This window comes from Pan troglodytes, chromosome 16 (genome assembly GCF_028858775.2).
Source record: "Pan troglodytes isolate AG18354 chromosome 16, NHGRI_mPanTro3-v2.0_pri, whole genome shotgun sequence".
Lineage (NCBI taxonomy): Eukaryota > Metazoa > Chordata > Mammalia > Primates > Hominidae > Pan > Pan troglodytes.
Genome location: NC_072414.2, coordinates 57883273 through 57902173, shown reverse-complemented (window position 1 = coordinate 57902173; position 18901 = coordinate 57883273). Strand labels below are relative to the sequence as shown.

General features: G+C 44.1%; 1 protein-coding gene across 22 annotated transcripts in view; it reads left to right on the top strand.

Annotated features, from left to right (window-relative positions):
- The window catches only part of MEGF11 (multiple EGF like domains 11), a 370645-nt gene extending 354148 nt beyond the window's left edge, over nucleotides 1-16497 (top strand). For 3 of the 22 annotated variants that reach the window (XM_003314720.6, XM_054667703.2, XM_054667707.1), the window contains 3 exons: nucleotides 5671-5727; nucleotides 12862-13068; nucleotides 13699-16497. In XM_003314720.6, coding sequence (XP_003314768.2) covers nucleotides 5671-5727; nucleotides 12862-13068; nucleotides 13699-13859 — 425 coding nt within the window. In that variant the 3' untranslated portion in view covers nucleotides 13860-16497. Of the gene's footprint in view, nucleotides 1-1748; nucleotides 1899-2007; nucleotides 2075-2678; nucleotides 2781-5142; nucleotides 5189-5670; nucleotides 5854-5933; nucleotides 6554-9262; nucleotides 9361-12861; nucleotides 13183-13698 lie in introns of those variants that run through there. The other 19 variants (XM_054667700.2, XM_054667701.2, XR_010151757.1 and 16 more) reach the window with 16 other exon arrangements.
- Nucleotides 16498-18901: the final 2404 nt, after the last annotated feature.

Sequence of the window (18901 nt, the reverse complement as noted above, 5' to 3'; positions counted from 1 at the left end):
AACTGGTACCAAGTCATGTAATCATGTATTAGCTTTATCACCTATGATCATGTAGACACTTCTGCCACATGTCAACACATAATCAAAACACTAGACCACCTTGTAGGCTGGGCACAGTGGCTCACGCCTGTAATCCCAGCACTTTGGGAGGCCGAGGCAGGCGGATCACAAGGTCGAGATATTGAGACCATTCTGGCCAAGATGGTGAAACCCCATCTCTACTAAAAATACAAAAAATTAGCTGGGCGTGGTGGCATATGCCTGTAGTCCCAGCTACTTGCGAGGCTGAGGCAGGAGGATCGCTTGAACCCAGGAGGTGGAGGCTGCCGTGAGCTGAGATCACGCCACTGCACTCCAGCCTGACGACAGAGCAAGACTCCACCTCAAAAAACAACAACAACAACAACTAGACCACCTACCACAAATCACTGCAGTACGCTACCAACACAATGTGTGCAAGTGGCATATTATAGAGTAACTACTGTTATTCAGATAACCACCTAACAATGTTTCTTTTATCTGAACCTATCCATTTCATCAGTACCCACTCATAACCGTTTGTTGCAGTCTGAATCAACAAGGGATGTGGAACCCAAACTTCAGCCATAGCCAATGTTCTGTGGACACTGAGTTCTGTAGGTCTTCATGGCAGGTGTGCACCCTTCTGGACAGGACCTTCCCTGACAGCTTCCAGCATAACCCTGGCTGTTGGCAAGATGTCCTCTTATAGTCACAGGCCCTTGGGCAAGGATGTCTCAGCACCTATGTGTAGATAATACATAGGGAGCTCCCTTAATGTGCCCGGACCCATACCAGGCAGAGTGGGAAACAAGAAGTGAGGAAGAACAGCCCCCAAGGACAGGTCTGAGAGGCTCATGCTGCATACCTCTGGACACCCACCTGTGCCTGTGCCCATAGACACAAAACAGTGGGGAGCGGGGCCATGGTGGGAGTGGGAATCTCAGGACTCCTAGCTTCCCATAATATCCATTCAGGGACAAAAGCATGGCTTTCACAGTCCACGGCTATGCCCTAGAGATCTAGGAGTCCTTTCTTCCCTGTCTGTCCCATGGAGAATGACCATCAGCCTACAGACCTGGTCCAGCAATAGTAATATAGATACTATACAGCCTCAAGGGCAACCACTATCAAGCCAACACCCCAAGGCCACTCTCAGCCTCCACCCTCTTTTGGTAAGGGGCTGGAATTACTGCAGAGTAGCCAACTTGGTGACCCTCTGGGTCACCTCAGCCCAGGGGCCCAGAGTGGCTCTCTGTGGTTAACCAGTCTAACAGATAGGGCATCTGCAGCAGAGGCAGGCAGCTGTGATGACATGGAAAGGACATGGCACTGGGAACTGAGACCTGAGTTCCAGACACAGCTTTGTCACTGACTCGTGTGCGTACATGAGCAAGGCACACAAGTCAGGACTCAGGTCGCCATCTGTGAGATGAGGATAACCATCCTTGCCTCATATGAAGGGCAGCTGTGAAAATGCAGAGAATGGAAGGACTACAATATAAGCCTCAAAACACTCTGTTCTGAAGCTTTCCTTTGGTCGCAGGAAAAGGAAAATCTCACATTCAGCCCCAATCAGGATCAGGTGGCAGAGGTGACAGTGATATTGCAGGCAGCCTCAAGACTTCCCTCTGTGCTGGAGATGGCCTCATGTTGCAGCTGAGACATCACCAGAGGCCCCTCTCCTAAAGCTCAGCCCCACCCCCCAGCTAATCTGCTTCCTCTGTCAGGGCCAGCTTGGCTCAAGCTACCCCAGGAGGCCTGGGAACCCTACAACAGCTGGGGTGGGGTATGTTCTATTCCCACTGGCATCAACCACACCATGGTGGCCTGTCATGGAACACCTAGCTCGCCCTTTCTCTCAACGGCCTAGGACCCAGGTGGGTCAGGATTATTACAGGGTGCGTGCACTGAAGCTACGCAAAGTGAAGACTGGGGAGGGGTACCTGGGGCACTAGATATTAACTGGCTCTCCTACTCTCCAAACAGCTCAGTAACAAGTCCCTTGACAGAGACACGGCAGGCTGGACCCCCTACAGCTATGTGAACGTGTTAGGTCAGTAGTGGTTTGAGTCTGGTCCCCACCATCATGTCCCACCCTATTCTTCTTCCATATTGAGAGGCACCCAGCTTGAAGGGACAGGGTTATGAGTTCTGAACATGGTTTCCCCCAGGGAGAAATTTTGGCTCTCACAAGCAGATGAAGCCCAAGAATCCCTTTCCATTACTATATTAGGGCTAAGTCCCTGCTATGACCCAGGGACCATAAGGGAGAAAACCAGGGCCAGGGTGTAGGGATTCCAGATGGAAGCAAAAGACACACTCACCATCTGGATAGGAACCTCTGCTTGACCCAGGCCCTACCAAGGTGCTCCTTTCAAGGGCTTCTTCCCCCTGCCTCCTCCCTGGTGGAGAAGCACTAATTCCTGCAGAGGGAGGGAGGGAGGGAAGGAGAGGGGAAACAAGGCAGATGACCTTGGCTCTAACAGAGCCCCTGGCCCCGCTGGCCCTGGCCCCTCTGGATGCTATACACAGAGGCCCCCAAGTCCTCCCAGCCTGCCTCACCCTGACCCTGGCCCACTTGTGTACTTCCTACCCCCTTCCCCTGCCATACCAGGGCCCTGGGAATAATGGCTCCTCCCTGTCATTCCTCTCACTAGACTCCCATTTCCAGATCAGTGCCCTGGAGGCCAGGTACCCGCCCGAGGACTTCTACATTGAACTTAGACACCTCAGCCGCCCCGCTGAGCCACACTCACCAGGTCAGACCCCAGCCCTACCCTCCACCCCCTCATGCCAGACCAGACCCAGCACCTGCCCTAATCCCCATCCCTGCACCTTGACCCCCACCCTGTGGTCCCAGAACTCTCCCTTTTAAGCCCTCTTCCCTCCCAACATGTCTACCAGCTCAATCCCCTATCTAAAGATGGAAACCTGTCTGGATCTTCCCCATCACCCATTCTGTTCCCATAGTGAACGGTGGATGTGAACAAACGGGCTATTTAGGGTGGAGAAGATACAACAAAACTGCCCTCCCTACAGGCCACAAAATACAATCCTACACCTTTCAAAAATGACTTGGGGATGGCGACATCTTTGGGGTTCTCTGGGCCCTGCTGGAGTGGATAACAGGGAGTTAGCTCTCTGGCCAATAAAGTCCAATGTCTCCCAGAGACTCCAGAAACCCCAGTGGCCCAAGCCAAGCTTTCTCAAATCATAGGGTAGGGTTGTCAAACAGGGATCTGGAGAGGCTGGGGCAGGATGTATCAACCAACATCACCTGTACTCATGTACTGAGTACAGCCTGGGCTGAAACCTGGTGGCTTGGGAGACACACACACGAGAGACTTGGAAAGTTAGCCCTGATTATGGGAACATGTGGGTAGGAGTTACAGAAGGTATCATGGGAATAAGTGCAATGAATGAACAGAGAATGTGCCCTCCCTACAATGTGGCTCCTCTGGGGCACCCTGGGGCAGGGCCTTGGTATACCAGACAACTCTAGGCCTGACCTCAGGCTCTAGGTGGCTTCTAGAACTCTAAGGAAACTGAGCTGCTCTACCAATCCCTGCAGGTCCCTGGGTCCAGTAATACCAGGAAGGGTGAATGTTCTGAATTCATCTGCCCACTGAGCAGGCATGGGCTGCATGGACCCTGGGCCTATACTCAGGAGGCTGTGTTATTAGCTGTGGGTCCCCTGGACAGTATCTAGGGCATTTAATAACCCCACCAACTACAATCTCTCCCATTCCAGCATATACACACACACACAGCCCCACCACCACCACCCTGTATCTCTTTCTACAAGGGAGTATCCTCTGAACTAGGCCAGATTTCTCCCTGCTTTACAGATCTCGCTCTTCAACTAGCGTAGCCAGAGCACCATGCGCTGGCATTTGTCTTACACCCGGGCAGGCTGGTGTCCAGTGAGAGAGAATACTTGGAGAGATCTGGGCTCTAACTGTAACTCAGCTTCTCACTTGCTAGTGTGGTTTTGGACAAGCCACTGTTGCTCTTTGGGCCTGTTCCCTGTTCTGTAAAAAGGAAAAGTTAATACCCTAGCCAGCTTCCCTCAGGAAGGGCAAAGGAAGCCCTTGTCTGGCATAAAGTGCTGAACTAATGCCAGCATATAAGCAGTTGCAGGCATGATTCTGAAGGACACAGGTACCTATAAGCCTCTCAGAAAAAACAGCAAATTTGAGGCCGGGTATGGTGGCTCACGTCTGTAATCCCAGCACTTTGGGAGGCTGAGGCAGGCGGATCACGTGAGGTCAGGAGTTCAAGACCAGCGTGGCCAACATGGTAAAACCCCATCTGTTAAAAATACAAAAAAATTAGCTGGGAGTGGTGGTGCATGCCTGTAGTCCCAGCTACTCAGGAGGTTGAGACAGGAGAATCGATTGAACCTGGAAGGTGGAGGTTGTAGTGAACAGAGATTGCGCCACTGCACTCCAGCCTGGGTGACACAGCGAGACTCCATCTCAAAAAAAAGAAAAAAAGAAAAATAGCAAACTTGAAAGAAAAACTTGGGCCTGGTTCTGCCATATCTCTCAGTAATATGTGGAACGTAGGCAGATAGGAGTAGACGCTTTCAAATTCAACATGGGAACTCTACGTAGAGGAGCGATAGCAACAGGATGGTCTTCAGTGTCAGAAACTGGGAAGAGTCAAGTAGAGTCAAACTGTATTTTAGTAAGTACTTGCTGCAGGCCTTGCTTGGTGCTGTGTCCTCAGTTAAAAGCTAGAAGAAAAAATTGCTCTGACTTTGAGCCAGAGTCATTACTGTCCCAACCTAGAAATGCCAAACAATTTCTTTTCTGGGATCACCAGCAGCAAAGAACCCAAGCTTAGTCCCTGAAGCCTCTGGCTGAGGCTCAGGGCCATCATGCATTGTTGGAGCCTAGGAAAAAACTGACAGCCGAAAGGTAGAAAGAAATCCTTGGGGCTGAAAACACTGGTAATACTTTTCAAAAACAATTCTACATTATGTGCAAATGGCACACCCCAAAAAATGAGTAACTAAGAGAACTGGCTATGGGAGGGAATGTCTGTACATCCTACAAAGATGACTAATCAAGAACCTCAGCCACCTGTCTCCCTCTCTTTCTCTCTGGCTACCCTCAGATAAGCCTTGGATCCAGGAGAGGACAGACAGGACCAGAGCTGAGAGGTGATAAATACTGTCTTCAAACCCATGCCAAATTCCAACAGAACTGTGATTTGTAATGTCATACAACTTTCCCTCAAGCCAAGAACTGGTTCTGCTTCATTCCTTATCCTATACCCTTGGAGCCTGGAGTTTCACCTGCAGGGAATGGCATCAGAACAGCCTTTTATTACTTCCTGAAAGACACTCCCCTAGGGTGAAGGTTAAAGGGAAGGAGTGCTGAATATGCCGGGGGTCGCTGTAGCTTATGAGCCTTTTAAGAATTCCTATAATCAAAACAATTTCAGATGGATTAAACCCAGAATCATTTATCAAAACAATTTCAGGTAGATTAAACCCCCAGAATCATTTTCTAGCAATAGACAACTATTTATTTTCTGGGTAGGGGAGAAGGGGGGGAAAAGCAAGAAAAAAAAGAAGAACACAAGCAGTCTAAGTAAACCTCACCCCCATATTTTCTTTCCTTACATGTTATTTTTACACAGGTGCTTGTGGAATGGATAGACGTCAGAACACATACATTATGGACAAAGGCTTCAAAGGTAGAGTATCCAATCCTGCTGTCTTATTACAGAGGGCTTAGCAAGATAAAGAGTGCAGATCTGAAATGGCCAGGAATTCCACTTGAGAGAAACTGTGTGTGCCTGCCCCCCACAGAAGGTTAAAAGACCACAGGGCCTGGGGCTGTTGGGTAGCTGTGCCCAGGAGGAGCAATCATAATAATAATGAATTCATCTTTCGATTTCAGTTGCACCTGCTTAGCAAATGCTTGTGGGTTTTTTATAGATGCCAACTAAATGTCTTCGGAAATGTAAAGCGTCATTATCCAACCAATTAGTACGAGTTAAATTGATTATAAAATCTGAAATAAAGTTGATCTACCTGCCCCAGAGGCCTCCTGTCGTTGCACTAGCAAGGAATGCCACCCTGCACCTGCTGGCTTTCTGGGGGCACAAGGAATGAAAATGATACGCAGTGTTAATATTGTATGGCACTCCAACCTCAAGAGATCTCTGCCTCCAAGAGCAGAGAAGCCAAGACAAATCCCTAACACATGGGAACTGCAAGTTGGACCATCCCTCTAGGAAGTCTACAGGTGAAGCCAAAGATGAAAGGTCAGGTCCTGCCCTAGGTTTAAATGCCGGAATGTGTGAAATAGGGGGCTTTGGAACTCTGTCACTTGCCACTCTGTTGCTCATTAACTGTGACCTTAGACTGGACTGTGAGCTTTCCAAGGCTCAGTTTCCTCATCTGCAAGGTTGGGATAATTTTGCCTGTCCTATTGTCTAATGCCTGTCCTACTGTCTAACAAACAAGGTTATCATGAGTAACCAATAAAATCACCGACGGGAAGTGTTTTTGCATACTGTAAAGGTGGTACTAATGTAATGGGGCTATTCTTTTGTCTAGGAGGTCTATTTAAAACAGCTTAAGGCCAGGCACAGTGGCTCATACCTGTGATCTCAGCACTTTGAGAGGCCGAGGCAGGTGGATCACTTAAGGTCAGGAGTTCAAGACCAGCCTGGCCAACATGGCAAAACCCTATCTCTACTAAACATACAAAAATTAGCCGGACATGGTGGCACACACCTGTAATCCCAGCTACTTGGGAGGCTGAGGCACAAGAATTGCTTGAAGCCGGGAGGCAAAGGTTGCAGTGAACCCAGATCGTGCCACTGCACTCCAGCCTGGCCAACAGAACAAGACTCTGTCTCAAAAAAAAGCGCTTAAGCCAAACAGATATGACAGCAAAGGTCCCAATGCATATCCTAAATCTAACGGTGTACCAGAATCACCTGGAAAGCTTATTAAAAATACAGATGTTCACACCCCATCTCCTCAAAACTCTGATGCAGATCTAGAGTGGGGCCCTGGAATCTGCATGTGTGAAGAGCACCCTCAGGGTATCCTTATGCAGCTTATTCCCCAAACACTGGTCTAGACTGACCCAGATGTCCCTGATTACTGTTCTAGTCTTTCAGACCTAGTTTTACATACACCAGGACACAACCATTCCCTAACCAAGAACAGCTAGTCGTCTACAGTCCTTTTGGGGAGATGATTAGATGTGGGGTGAGCTCAGGGTAGGGGGTGGTGGTAAGTACTGCATTCTGAACAAGACAGCGATAAGGCTGAGTCACTATCGGCCTTTGTTAGGATATACACAGCCCAAGAGAACTGTCTGAGGACAAAAGGTCATCCACAGCCAGCCAACAGACATTACTCCCTTGGCAATTTTCTGTGCGTTTTGACTTAAACCATCCAAATGAGGAACAGTAGGTAAGGCTGAAAACAAAGAACAGTTCTATTTCGTGACTATGACCTGGCACCTCAGTTTCTTGCTCAAAAAGGTATAAGGATTGGGCAGAAAGATCTCTAAGGGCCTTTCTAGCTGAAGACCACGCATGACTCAAGCATGAATAAACTCAGGACCAGAAACCCCAATAACTGAACACACAACTTTCCTATGCACTGTGTTGTCCTGTACATTGATTAGGGTGGTTACTTTCAGATTCGCAATCATACATGTAAAACAAAGCTCAGGAAAGCAGTCTCTCTGCCTCAGCATACATTTCATTACTATTGTGTAGAATCATACATCTGACCTCTGAGTGCAGGAGAGGGCTCAGCAGGCAGCCAGCCAGATCTTATTTTACCACTCTGGCTACAATCATCCTTTAAAAAGAAAAGAGAGCTATGTAAGCAAATGTACCAGCAGGTGTTGGGGACCAATACATCAGAATAAGAGAACTGAAAAAGAGGAAAATATAATGTCACAGTTCAGAACTTTATAACAATACTTACCAAAACATGGAATAAATCCCACTAATTGGCTAACGCCCCCCCGAAATAAACACTTAATAAGCTAGTCTGTAGCACAAATGAAACTAGTTCCTAAAACTACTGGGCCAAACCAAATCAGAACTACTAAGAATTAAGAGTCTCAGTGTTCTCTGAACTCAGTGGGAAAAAGTCCTAGCCTAGGAGTTAAGGAATGTAGGTTGTAGTCCTAGTTCTTGCTGTATGGTGCTGACCAGGTCACAGCACTGTTTTCTGGGTCTTGGTTTCTTCCACTATAAAACGATGGGGCTGTACTAGCAGCATCTCTAAGGCCCCTTCAAGCTCTGACATTCCAAAAGCCTTAGTCAATGCCTGCCCTTTCCCCTGTTACTTACTGAAGAACTCCACTCACTGTCATCCCAGAGGTTAAGGGAGACCACTTACACTGCTCAACACCCTTCTATTTCCCCTTCTCCCCCCAGCACAGTGATTCCGCAACAAACTGCCTCGTGTTCAATTCCTTGTCAGCCATTTCAAATTGCTATTCTCCATCGCCTTTATGATGCTGGAATCCTTGAGCCCACTGTTGCTGCCACTTTCCCCGCCTGTGTGCTCGTTCCCATCTAACTTCCAAGTCTGTCTTTGCATAAACTTGGGCTCTTAGGTAGTTAGGAGCCCAATGACATCCTGAAGATTACTTTTTAAAGCCAGTGTTCTGACCCCAAGACCTCCTCCTCCTATCTCTCAATCAAGAGAAGGATGCTAATTTATGGCCCAGGAAGAGAAGAGGCAGTGTGGCCTTCTATTAATAGTAGCAAGCCAAGAAGCAAGAGATGGATATTCGGTGCCTGGGTTTTTCCCTGACAGTTAAATTGGGCCTTAGTGGAGGTTAGCATGCACCTAGAAGCCAAGGTGGGCTCAGATCCCACACACAAGGTGGCCCTGGAAAATCACTGCCTCTCTCTAGATTTGATGCTCCCTTTATAAAATGAAAATGTTTAGTTCATCTCAGAAGCCCCCTCTGTCTCTGATAGTGTATGACTATGTGGGGAGGCAGGAACCAGATGAGACCAAATGCCAGGGCATTACAGGACCAAGCCGCCAATCCTGATGCAAATGACAAGCCTTGGAGGAGTGACTCCCAGAGCTTGGGTAGCCTGGGTTGATGCTTCCTCTTTCTTTGCAAAATGCCCTGAAGGGCTGGGACTGGGACAGGGGTGGGGCTATGAAAGGATGAGGAAGTATCTAAGAGCAGCTGGTTATTCTTCCACTCAACCCTGCCCTCCCCTCTTGCAGGCAGGTGGATGACTCAGCTGGAGAACAACGTGGCTTCCTGAGGTGGAGTTTCCAGCTTGCCCAGCCCTTCCCCATTCTCCAGTCCCAGTAGAGATGGGGTACGGATGAGTCCATAATTCAACACCCTTTTCTCACCACCCAGCCAACACACACATGCACTGCTCCATCCTCTGCCCCTGTATGGAAGATACTTCCCCCTGAGCTTAGCCCCTCCCCACAAACATCAACTTCTCTTTTATCCATTTAGGATCATCCCCTGCTCCAGAGCCAACAATTGATTCCTCAAAACTTTAAAGTAGCCCCGACTTTTCTGGTGAAAATGAGAAGAGGCACTATCAACTGGCCGAGGTTCTTTTAGGCATTGAACTTCAAGGCTCTCCTACTGCCCTAACTCAGTCATGGGATATCCACAAAAAACTTAAGAGCTTAGCCTTTTTCTCTCAGCTGGGCTTAGCCCCATAGATGAAAGACATTCCTTGTTAAGGGTAAGGTGGAGCTGCTGCAGATACAGTTTGCCTTTAGAGATATGGACAGGAGCCCTGGATAACAAGACATGTAGTGAGGGAAAACATCTTGATTGGTATCAAGAGAAGACAGGGGTTGAGTCCTGAATAACCTATTTACTAACATTAGGAATTATATTAGCAAATTTTCTGAGCTTCAGATTCCTCATTCTAAAGTAGAAAAAACAGTCCTTTCTGCCCAGCCCTATTCACGATGTAACAAGTTTCAAATGACCTAATTGGAATGAAGACTATACGTGCTACATAAAGTGGTTATTCCTCACATGTTAGAACATATGCAGTTGAGGCAGCTGCAATAGCTTTTCTTTAAATACTACTAGTCCTCAGCTTCCAAACCAGAAGCTCTGTGCCTTACTGCCTTACTCCTTGACTGGTGAGTTCAGAGTAAGGTGGAGCTGCTGCAGATACAGTTTGCCTTTAGAGATAAGGACAGGAGCACTGGATAACAAGACATGTAGTGAGGGAAAACATCTTGATTGGTATCAACTAAGAGACGATAGGGGTTCAACTACTTACTAACATTAGGAATTATACTAGCAAATTTTCTGAGCTTCAGATTCCTCATTCTGAAGTAGTAATAGTCCTTTCTGCCCAGCCCTATTCATTATGTAACAAGTTTCAAATGACCTAATTGGAATGAAGACTATAATTGCTACATAAAGTGGTTATTCATCACGTTAGAAAATATGCACTTGAGGCAGCTGCAATAGCCTTTTTTTTAAATACTACTAGTCCTCAGCTTCCAAACCAGAAGCTCCGTGCCTTATTGCCTTACTCCTTGGCTGGTGAGTTCAGAGAACCCAAAGTGGGACAGATGGGCCATGCTGGGGTTCTTGGACTTACCACCACTTCCTTGTACTAAAAAACTAAGTACCCTCTAAGGGGCAAATTTATGTGGCTTGGGCAGGTCACAGTCAAGGGTTCAAGCAGCTATGTAGAAATGAAGTCGCCTGTGCACATGGGGTCTCCATACACAGACGTGCCATCCTTGTCGACATCTAATAAAAATATATATGAAGTTGGTAGGTGTCTCAAATAAGTAACTTAGTGAAATCAGGGCAGTAGTGCAGCATTTGAAATAAAAGTCAACCAGCATCCGGGCCTATCTGGCCTCCCTTTAGGCCTTGCTGGTGCTAGCTGAGATCGTTCAGTGTCTTGCAAGCATGTTTTCTCCTTCTCTCTAGAGTCATATGCTAAAGAGGCCACAATCTTAAGACGTGACTAAAGCCAACATCCCTCTCTACTTCTGGGCTAAATTGTGATGGAAAATGCTGAGCCTGGTTCTACAGAGTTTGCTCTGCTACTGATAAGCAGTGTGATCCTGAGGAAGTCAATTTCCACTCTAAATCTCATAAGCAATGACTTCCTCAATAAGCAATGAGAGAAGGAGAGAGATAATTATTGCTCTACCTATACCACAGAGTGTAGTGTGAACACTTGAAGGAACTAATGGGTGAACATATTTTTGTACAAGATTGAGGAAATACTATCTGCTAAAACAAACATCAACAGAATGGACATCTACTTTAACAGAAAAGTAAATCCTCTTCCAACCAGTTGCCTTTTATGGGAGATAAGACTACTTGTGGTGGCACACATCTAGCTACTTCAGCCATATGGAGTGTTCTGCTTTCAGGGTCCCAAGGTACATCTAAGTCATCCATTGAGTTACATTATCACTTTCACTTTTTACCATTTTCATTACTCTCACAAATTGGAGACAGCATAAATAGCAGCCCAAAATGTAAACTGTGGTAGTTCTAGTGACAGATCATCCAAGAATTTCACCATCTGCTACCTTTCACAGAAATTTAGTGCTGAGACGCCTTTTAGATCACTTCTATCAACTCAAGCAGCTCAGTGCTTGTGTCTAGATCCCTTGTCTAGCAGAGCCTCACAGAAGAAGGTCAGAGCTGCTAGATTAGAGTTTACTGCTCTTTCCAGGCAAATCCTGCCTTGCCTGGGACTATCTGCAGGAGGCAGTGATCTTCCCCAAACGGAGAATGGTACAGAGGCTGAAAGAGGGAATCCCCTTTCCTTCCGTAACTCCCAGTCACTAAAGAACCCATCTTCCTCCAGTGAAGCTACAGTACCTCATTTCATATTTGGAAACCAGCCTGCATCCTTTTGTACTCTGAAGTCTTGGGGATGGTACAACTATACAACTGAGAGGTGGCAGGAAAGGAAGCATGAGCTCTAGTATCAGAAAGATACTGCTGAAATAGGTTTCAGTTAGCATTGACAAGAACAGGGGGGTAAGCAACCCAAGAACACGATACAGGCTTGCTAGAAAACAGGAACTTTCCAAAGGCTAGCTTAAGACTGACGTGCTTTTTACACCTCAATTACACTTCAGTCTACCCTATTCTGATGAGCTCCTGGAGGGCAGGGATACTGCTAAGAGTCTGCCACTTATAGGCTGTCAAATTGCTGACATCTGTGCTAAAACATGCATGCCTACTTCTTCTGAACCTAAGCTTCTCAGTCATTGAAAACAATTCAAGTCAGGTGTGGTGGCACGTACCGATAATACCAGCTACTCAGGAGGCTGAGGCGGGAGAATCACTTAAGCCCAGGAGTTTGAGACCAGCCTAGGCAACATCTCAAAAAAGAAGAATTCACAAGAATATCATCACAGAAAATGCACAGGCCAAGGAGTCCGAAGGCATGGATTCAAGTCTTGGCACTGCCATTCACTAGCTGTGTGACTTTAGCTAAGTCACTTCATATCTCTGAGCCTTCATCTCATAAAATGCAACTATCAGCAACCCTTGCAGGAATTTACAAAAATTAAATACATGTCAAAGCATATTATGCATATCTTGAATTAATACCCAACTACTAAAAACAAAAATGTTCCTATCCTCCAAAAACATAAGTTTCTTTGGAAAAAGAACTCTGCCTACCTGGGAGAGCACTTCTCAGCACATTTAATAAGTAAATAAATCTTGGATTATCCTGGCTTTTCCAGCCCTAGGATCCTGAAGGCACATAAACTCAACTGCAGTCTGCTTCTGATATTAACATGAAGACTTGTATTCTTGCTTGTCCTAAGAAATGTCTCTTGCCTTGCAGATTACATGAAAGAATCCGTGTGCAGTTCTAGTACTTGTTCCTTGAATAGCAGTGAAAACCCTTACGCCACAATTAAGGACCCACCCATCCTCACCTGCAAGCTTCCAGAAAGCAGCTATGTAGAAATGAAGTCGCCTGTGCACATGGGGTCTCCGTACACAGATGTGCCATCCTTGTCGACATCTAATAAAAATATATATGAAGTTGGTAGGTGTCTCAAATAAGTAACTTAGTGAAATCAGGGCAATAGTGCAGCATTTGAAGTAAAAGCAAGCCCTCTCCACTCACCCCACCTTGACCACACATCCTTCTTTTGTTGCTTTTAAAGGCATCTCTAAGGTGAACTGTCTTTTCTAGGACTACCCTCCTAGCTAATGCAGGAAGTCAAATTATTGTACCAACTCTGCTTTAAAAAACACCAGGACTAATATGAAACAAATACTGGGGGTGGGAAATGGGCACATGCACGTGCACGCACACACACACAACTGATTGTTGATACAAATCTCATTTTAAAAAAGAAAGCAATCAGAGACATCAACAAGTCTCTAAATCACCTTCTACCTTCTCCCAGTTTATGTCCCTGGGCTCACTGGTAAGAGTCCTACCTCTAGGATATTTTAAATCCTTTGGTGTTGACGAGAGGCTTGGATGTTGACAGCACATTCACTTAGTTTTCCATCTCCTGAGCAAGCCTCAGTCCTAACCCTCATGTATTTGTCATAAATTTATAAATCCCTGGCTCCTTTCCCCAAGTTAAGTAGAACTCTCTTCCTCTCCAACAAGGCAACCAAAGCTAATCTGTTCTCTGAACTCATTTTTCACTATATTTCTTAGAGCCCACAGTCAGTGTGGTCCAAGAAGGTTGCGGTCATAACTCCAGCTATATCCAGAATGCATACGACCTACCTAGGAACAGCCATATTCCTGGTCATTATGACCTCCTCCCAGTAAGACAGAGCCCTGCCAATGGGCCATCCCAGGACAAGCAATCTTAAGAGGGATAAGCTTCTCTCTTGCAGTGTGCTCTACTGAATATTCTGACTCTGAAAGAAGACAGTCCCTTGACTTGAAGTAATGGTACAGACTGGCTCCAGCTGCATGTTAGTTATTACGTTCACCTGGAACTAAAGAAGAGCGTCCAGGTGGGACTGGGATAATTGTTCAAGGAATTGTGTTCTCAAAGGCAAATCCTATCACCCACTCAGCCCCAAATGCCCGGGATTATATGATTTTTAAAACATTTTAAGATACAGCTACTCATCAACATCAGCTAAATATAGCTGATATATATATATATTTATCTGAAACGTGATATTTTAAAAACATGTAGGTTTAACAAACCTTCCTAGGACAAAAAGGAGACTGGGGAGGGAAGAGGATTACTTTAAAGCACCTGAAACGTATATGTACTCTTGGTTGCTGTTACCATCAACATCTGTTTTATTACCGAAGACAATTAGTACACAGACATGAACTGTTCTTAAACAGAACAGTCTTAAAATGTCTGTACATATCTGTCTGGTCCATCAAATTACAACAGCCAAGATTACAGAATCTATATAGTCTAATGCTGACAACTTCTATTTTAAAAAACAAGACTTTACTTTCTTCTGCCCCCTAAGTGATAGGTTTAAACACACAGAGACGCACACACACGTTTCCAAAGTGCAGCAGTGTCTCTTTCAGTCTACAATAAGATTCCTAGGGCAGCTTTATCAAATTTTGCCAATTCAAAGTTCAAGGACATTACAAGTTAGTCCTGGCTTTGTCATATCTACTTAGTCCATCCAACACCTGAATCATTCCATGTAAAACAGAGCTCTAAGATGATCCTTTAAGCAAGCAGTCATAGACTGGTCAGGATTAAGTAAAAGACGGCTAGTTGGCCTCCTCATTTTATTTGGTCAGCATCCCTTGACTCAAAAGAGTACTTGCTTTCAAGTTCTTCATAAATCTTGAGATTGACGTAGTATGAAACCTAAAAGTATACAGGAAATTGGACAAATGTGGATACAGCAAGTTTACACTGCTTAAAGTACATTATGCTTTTTGATGGAACTAAATGATCCAAAAAAGAATGGACTGTAACCAGTTGCTGTAATGTGATGTAAAAATGTTACTGTAAACAGCATGAGGATATGAAGTCCTTCCACCTTCTGTCTTAAAACTACTACTTACTGAGCTAGCCCAATATGCATTACAATGAGCTAATGCTCCAGATCCCAGTATTCAGATGTGTCTATACCTTCCACTATGAACACAGATAAACTGAGGCTCAGATAAGTCCAAATGAAAGGAAATCAACTCCCAAGCCCTAAAGAGAACCTTCTCACAAGAATTAAAAACAAAAAGGGCAAACCTAGGAAGCTAACGGCTACTCCTGTACCACTCTATTCACTGGTACAGTCCAGCCAGTAAAAAACACTTCCAAAAAGATACACAGAAGAGGAACTAAATGACTGCGAAGCTGGAATACTGCTACAGGAAGTATGAGAGTTCTGAAACCCTTGATAGAAATTGGAAGCCTGCCATTGGAACACAATACTTTGGGCAATAATCAGAAAAAGCAAAAAAATAAATAAATGAGTACATCTCCCCTTCCCACATCACTCAAGGCATAAGCAGATTTTACTGTTAGAGGAAAATATGTAATACTTACATGAATGTTGCATGTGTGCATGGGAGCAACTGATTAGCAATAGTAAATTTACTTTCCAAAAAAGCCTTATTAAAATATAAATATTAGAAAATTACTTTGGAGACCCAAGTAAATATTTCTCATACATATGTAGAAAGAAATATAGGTAAGCAGCTTACCTCAGTATTTCAGGGCAGCAAGTGTTTGTGAAGCAAGGATGAGCAGCATGAAGATGTCAGATCAGCAAGGAGAAACTTCAACTCAATCCCAGGTTTTCTCTTCTTCCCATATCCTGCATGTACAATAACTGCTGCCTGGCAAACTGCAAACAAGCAGCATCACTCAAGTTTGAAGTTTCGCCCCTTTTGTCAACTATCCTCTGGGCAAAGGTATTCAGCAAGAGGTGGAATGGCTAGGCACTGAATCAAGAGATTTCAGTGTTACTCTGGTCAAGTTAGTTGCCCTCTCTGGGCTCCCTTTTTTTCTATGCATAAAAAGGGGAGAAGCAGAGAGTGGGAAGACAGCTCTACTAACCCTTCAGCTCTAGCATTCCATGACTTTTTAAGGAAATGTAATACAAGTCAAACCAGGCAATACAGAGGAGAAGGGAAAGGCAGAGGGTGTGATTATGGTGACAATAGCTGCCTTCCCCTATCGAACAGTTATCAGTAAAAGACATTTCAATCTTACAAAGCAACTGTTAGAAACTTCTGTCTAACACCATCACGAATAGGTTCATGGTCAGCCTAAACATGTATACTGTGCATTTTATGGGTGACTTTGAAAGATCTGTTCAATTATTTTTCAGAAACTAAATTTTCAAAAAATTAATATGTGTACAATTAAAATGAATGAAAGAAAAACCATTATTGTACAGAGAGGTATTAATGAGACTATGAAATGGCAATACTTTTTTAAATCACAGATTTGTAATATATGTTCACTGTGCAGAGGGATTGTACCTTGTACAAAATAAAACAAATTTCTCAAACTAATTTAACAAGAATGCCTACTGTTGTGTTGCAAATGGAAAACGTGCTTATAATCTACACCTTAAGTTTAAGGGTAGAACTAACCTACATCCTGCTTGGGCACTTTAAACACCTGGAAGAATGAAAATTATTCTAGTAGATGTTTGAAAATAAGTGAAAAACTTGTATCAAATTTTTGATAGAGGAGTCTCTTTCTTTAAAGTAATAAATGTGAGCACCATATTTTTATTCATGTTCAAAACTTATTTAAAAATCTCGGGGCCGGGCGCGGTGGCTCACACCTGTAAACCCAGCACTTTGGGAGGCCGAGGCGGGCAGATCACGAGGTCAGGAGATCGAGACCATCCTGGCTAACATAGTGAAACCCCGTCTCTACTAAAAAAACAAACAAAAAATTAGCCGGGCCTGGTGGCGGGCACCTGTAGTCCCAGCTACTCAGGAGGCTGAGGCAGGAGAATGGCGTGAACCTGGGAGGTGGAGCTTGCAGTGAGCCGAGATCGCACCACTGCACTCCAGCCTGGGTGACAGAGCGAGACTCCGTCTCAAAAAAAAAAAAAAAAAAAAATCTCATATACATTCAGTATACTAAAATTAGAGGGTTTCTCAGCTTTCACAAACATTTGGACTCAAAGACAACTATTACAGTTTGTGCTCAGCTCCACAGGCACAAAGGTATTTAAATGGAATGAATAAGGGCCAGTGTAAGGGCCACTTCATTTCTATAACGCAATGAATAGCTTTCCACTAGTAGAAGTTATCATCTAGTATAGTTACTATGGGTATATCTATTTTATAAACTTTAAAGACATAAACTTGTGATCAAACTGGTAAAGAAGCAACAGGATTAATTTTGTAATAAAATACAGATGCTAAAATATGGCTTACTGAGTTCATTCAAATAAGTTTAAAATTCCTCCTTCATAGTTCCAAAGGTTTGTATATAATCCTCATATGTACATAACCCTCACATTCTGAAGACCCATTCAGAAGAAATTACTAATAGGTAGTTCTCAAGAGCTATGAGTTGACATCTCAGTTAAAGACAAAACATAATCAAAGACTTTTAAGACTAAAAAAGATATTTACTGACAGTAGTGTAAGATTATGCATTACAAGTCTCAGAATATTAATCAATACTATGAATGATAACTAATGGCCAATTGCTGCAAGTTGTGCACTCAAGAATGACACATTAGCCATTCATTTAACCAGAGGGAAGAAGGAAGAGGCCCATTTAATCAATATGCAGCAACAGGAGATGGAAACTCTTTCTATGAAGAGATGGATACATAGGGGGGTTCACTGTACTTTTATACTTTTGTATAATAATTATATATAAGTATATATTTATATAATTGTAATATATAATTCTGTATAATTTTTAATAAAAAACTTTAAAATTTAAATAGTAATTCTCATAGCTCCCCAGGCTACACCAGAATGAACCCTAAGACTAGCCCTCTCACTCTTTTTAGATGGCCCTCCCTAATTGTCCTGACATGCAATTGTCAAGGGGAGGGGGAGATAGATACTATGAATGTAAATACAGATTGAGTATCCAAAATGCTTGGGACCAGAAGTGTTTCAAATTCAGGATTTTTTCAAATTTTGGAATATCTGCATATACATAATGAGCTATCTTTGGGATGGGACCCAAGTTTAAACATGCAATTCATTTTACATTTCATATATACCTTGTACACATAGCCTAAAGGTAATTTTATACAATATTTTTAATAATTTTGTGCATGAAATAAAGTTTGTGTGTATGGAACCATCAGAAAGCAAAGGTGTCACTGTCTCAGCCACCCATGTGGACAATCTGTGGTGGTTTGCAACACCATCATTCGTGACTGTGAATTTCTATGCTACCAATAAGCAATTCATTTTCTTACACTTATTCACACATTCACACTAGTATTTAAAAAATATGATGTATCATTAATACAGTGAAAAAGAATGTGTTCAGGGTAACTAAGCAGCACAGTAGCATCACCAGAGTATCTGTACCAGCAGTTAACCACCACCAACAGCTGGCTTTCAGTCTCCACCTACGATGCTGTTTTGATTGAAAAGTTACTGTACACCTCTGCGGGAACACTGAATAAACTGTGTGGCGTGCCTGCGTTTTGACTGTGACTTGTCACCTGAGGTCAGGTGTGAAATTTTCCATTTGTGACATCATGTTAGTGCTCACGTTTCCAATTTTAGAGCATTTTTGAATTTTTGGATTAGGGATGCTCAACCTGTATGAAAAAAGCATGTTCCCTGCCCTTGTGGATCTTACAATGTAGTGATTACCAAAGGGGAGAGATAAATGGAGAGCCCTGGTGATTAGTGGGGTGCTGATTATGTATTTTCTTCCCTGGGCTTGCAAAGCTAGAAAGACTAAACAATGCTCTAATCC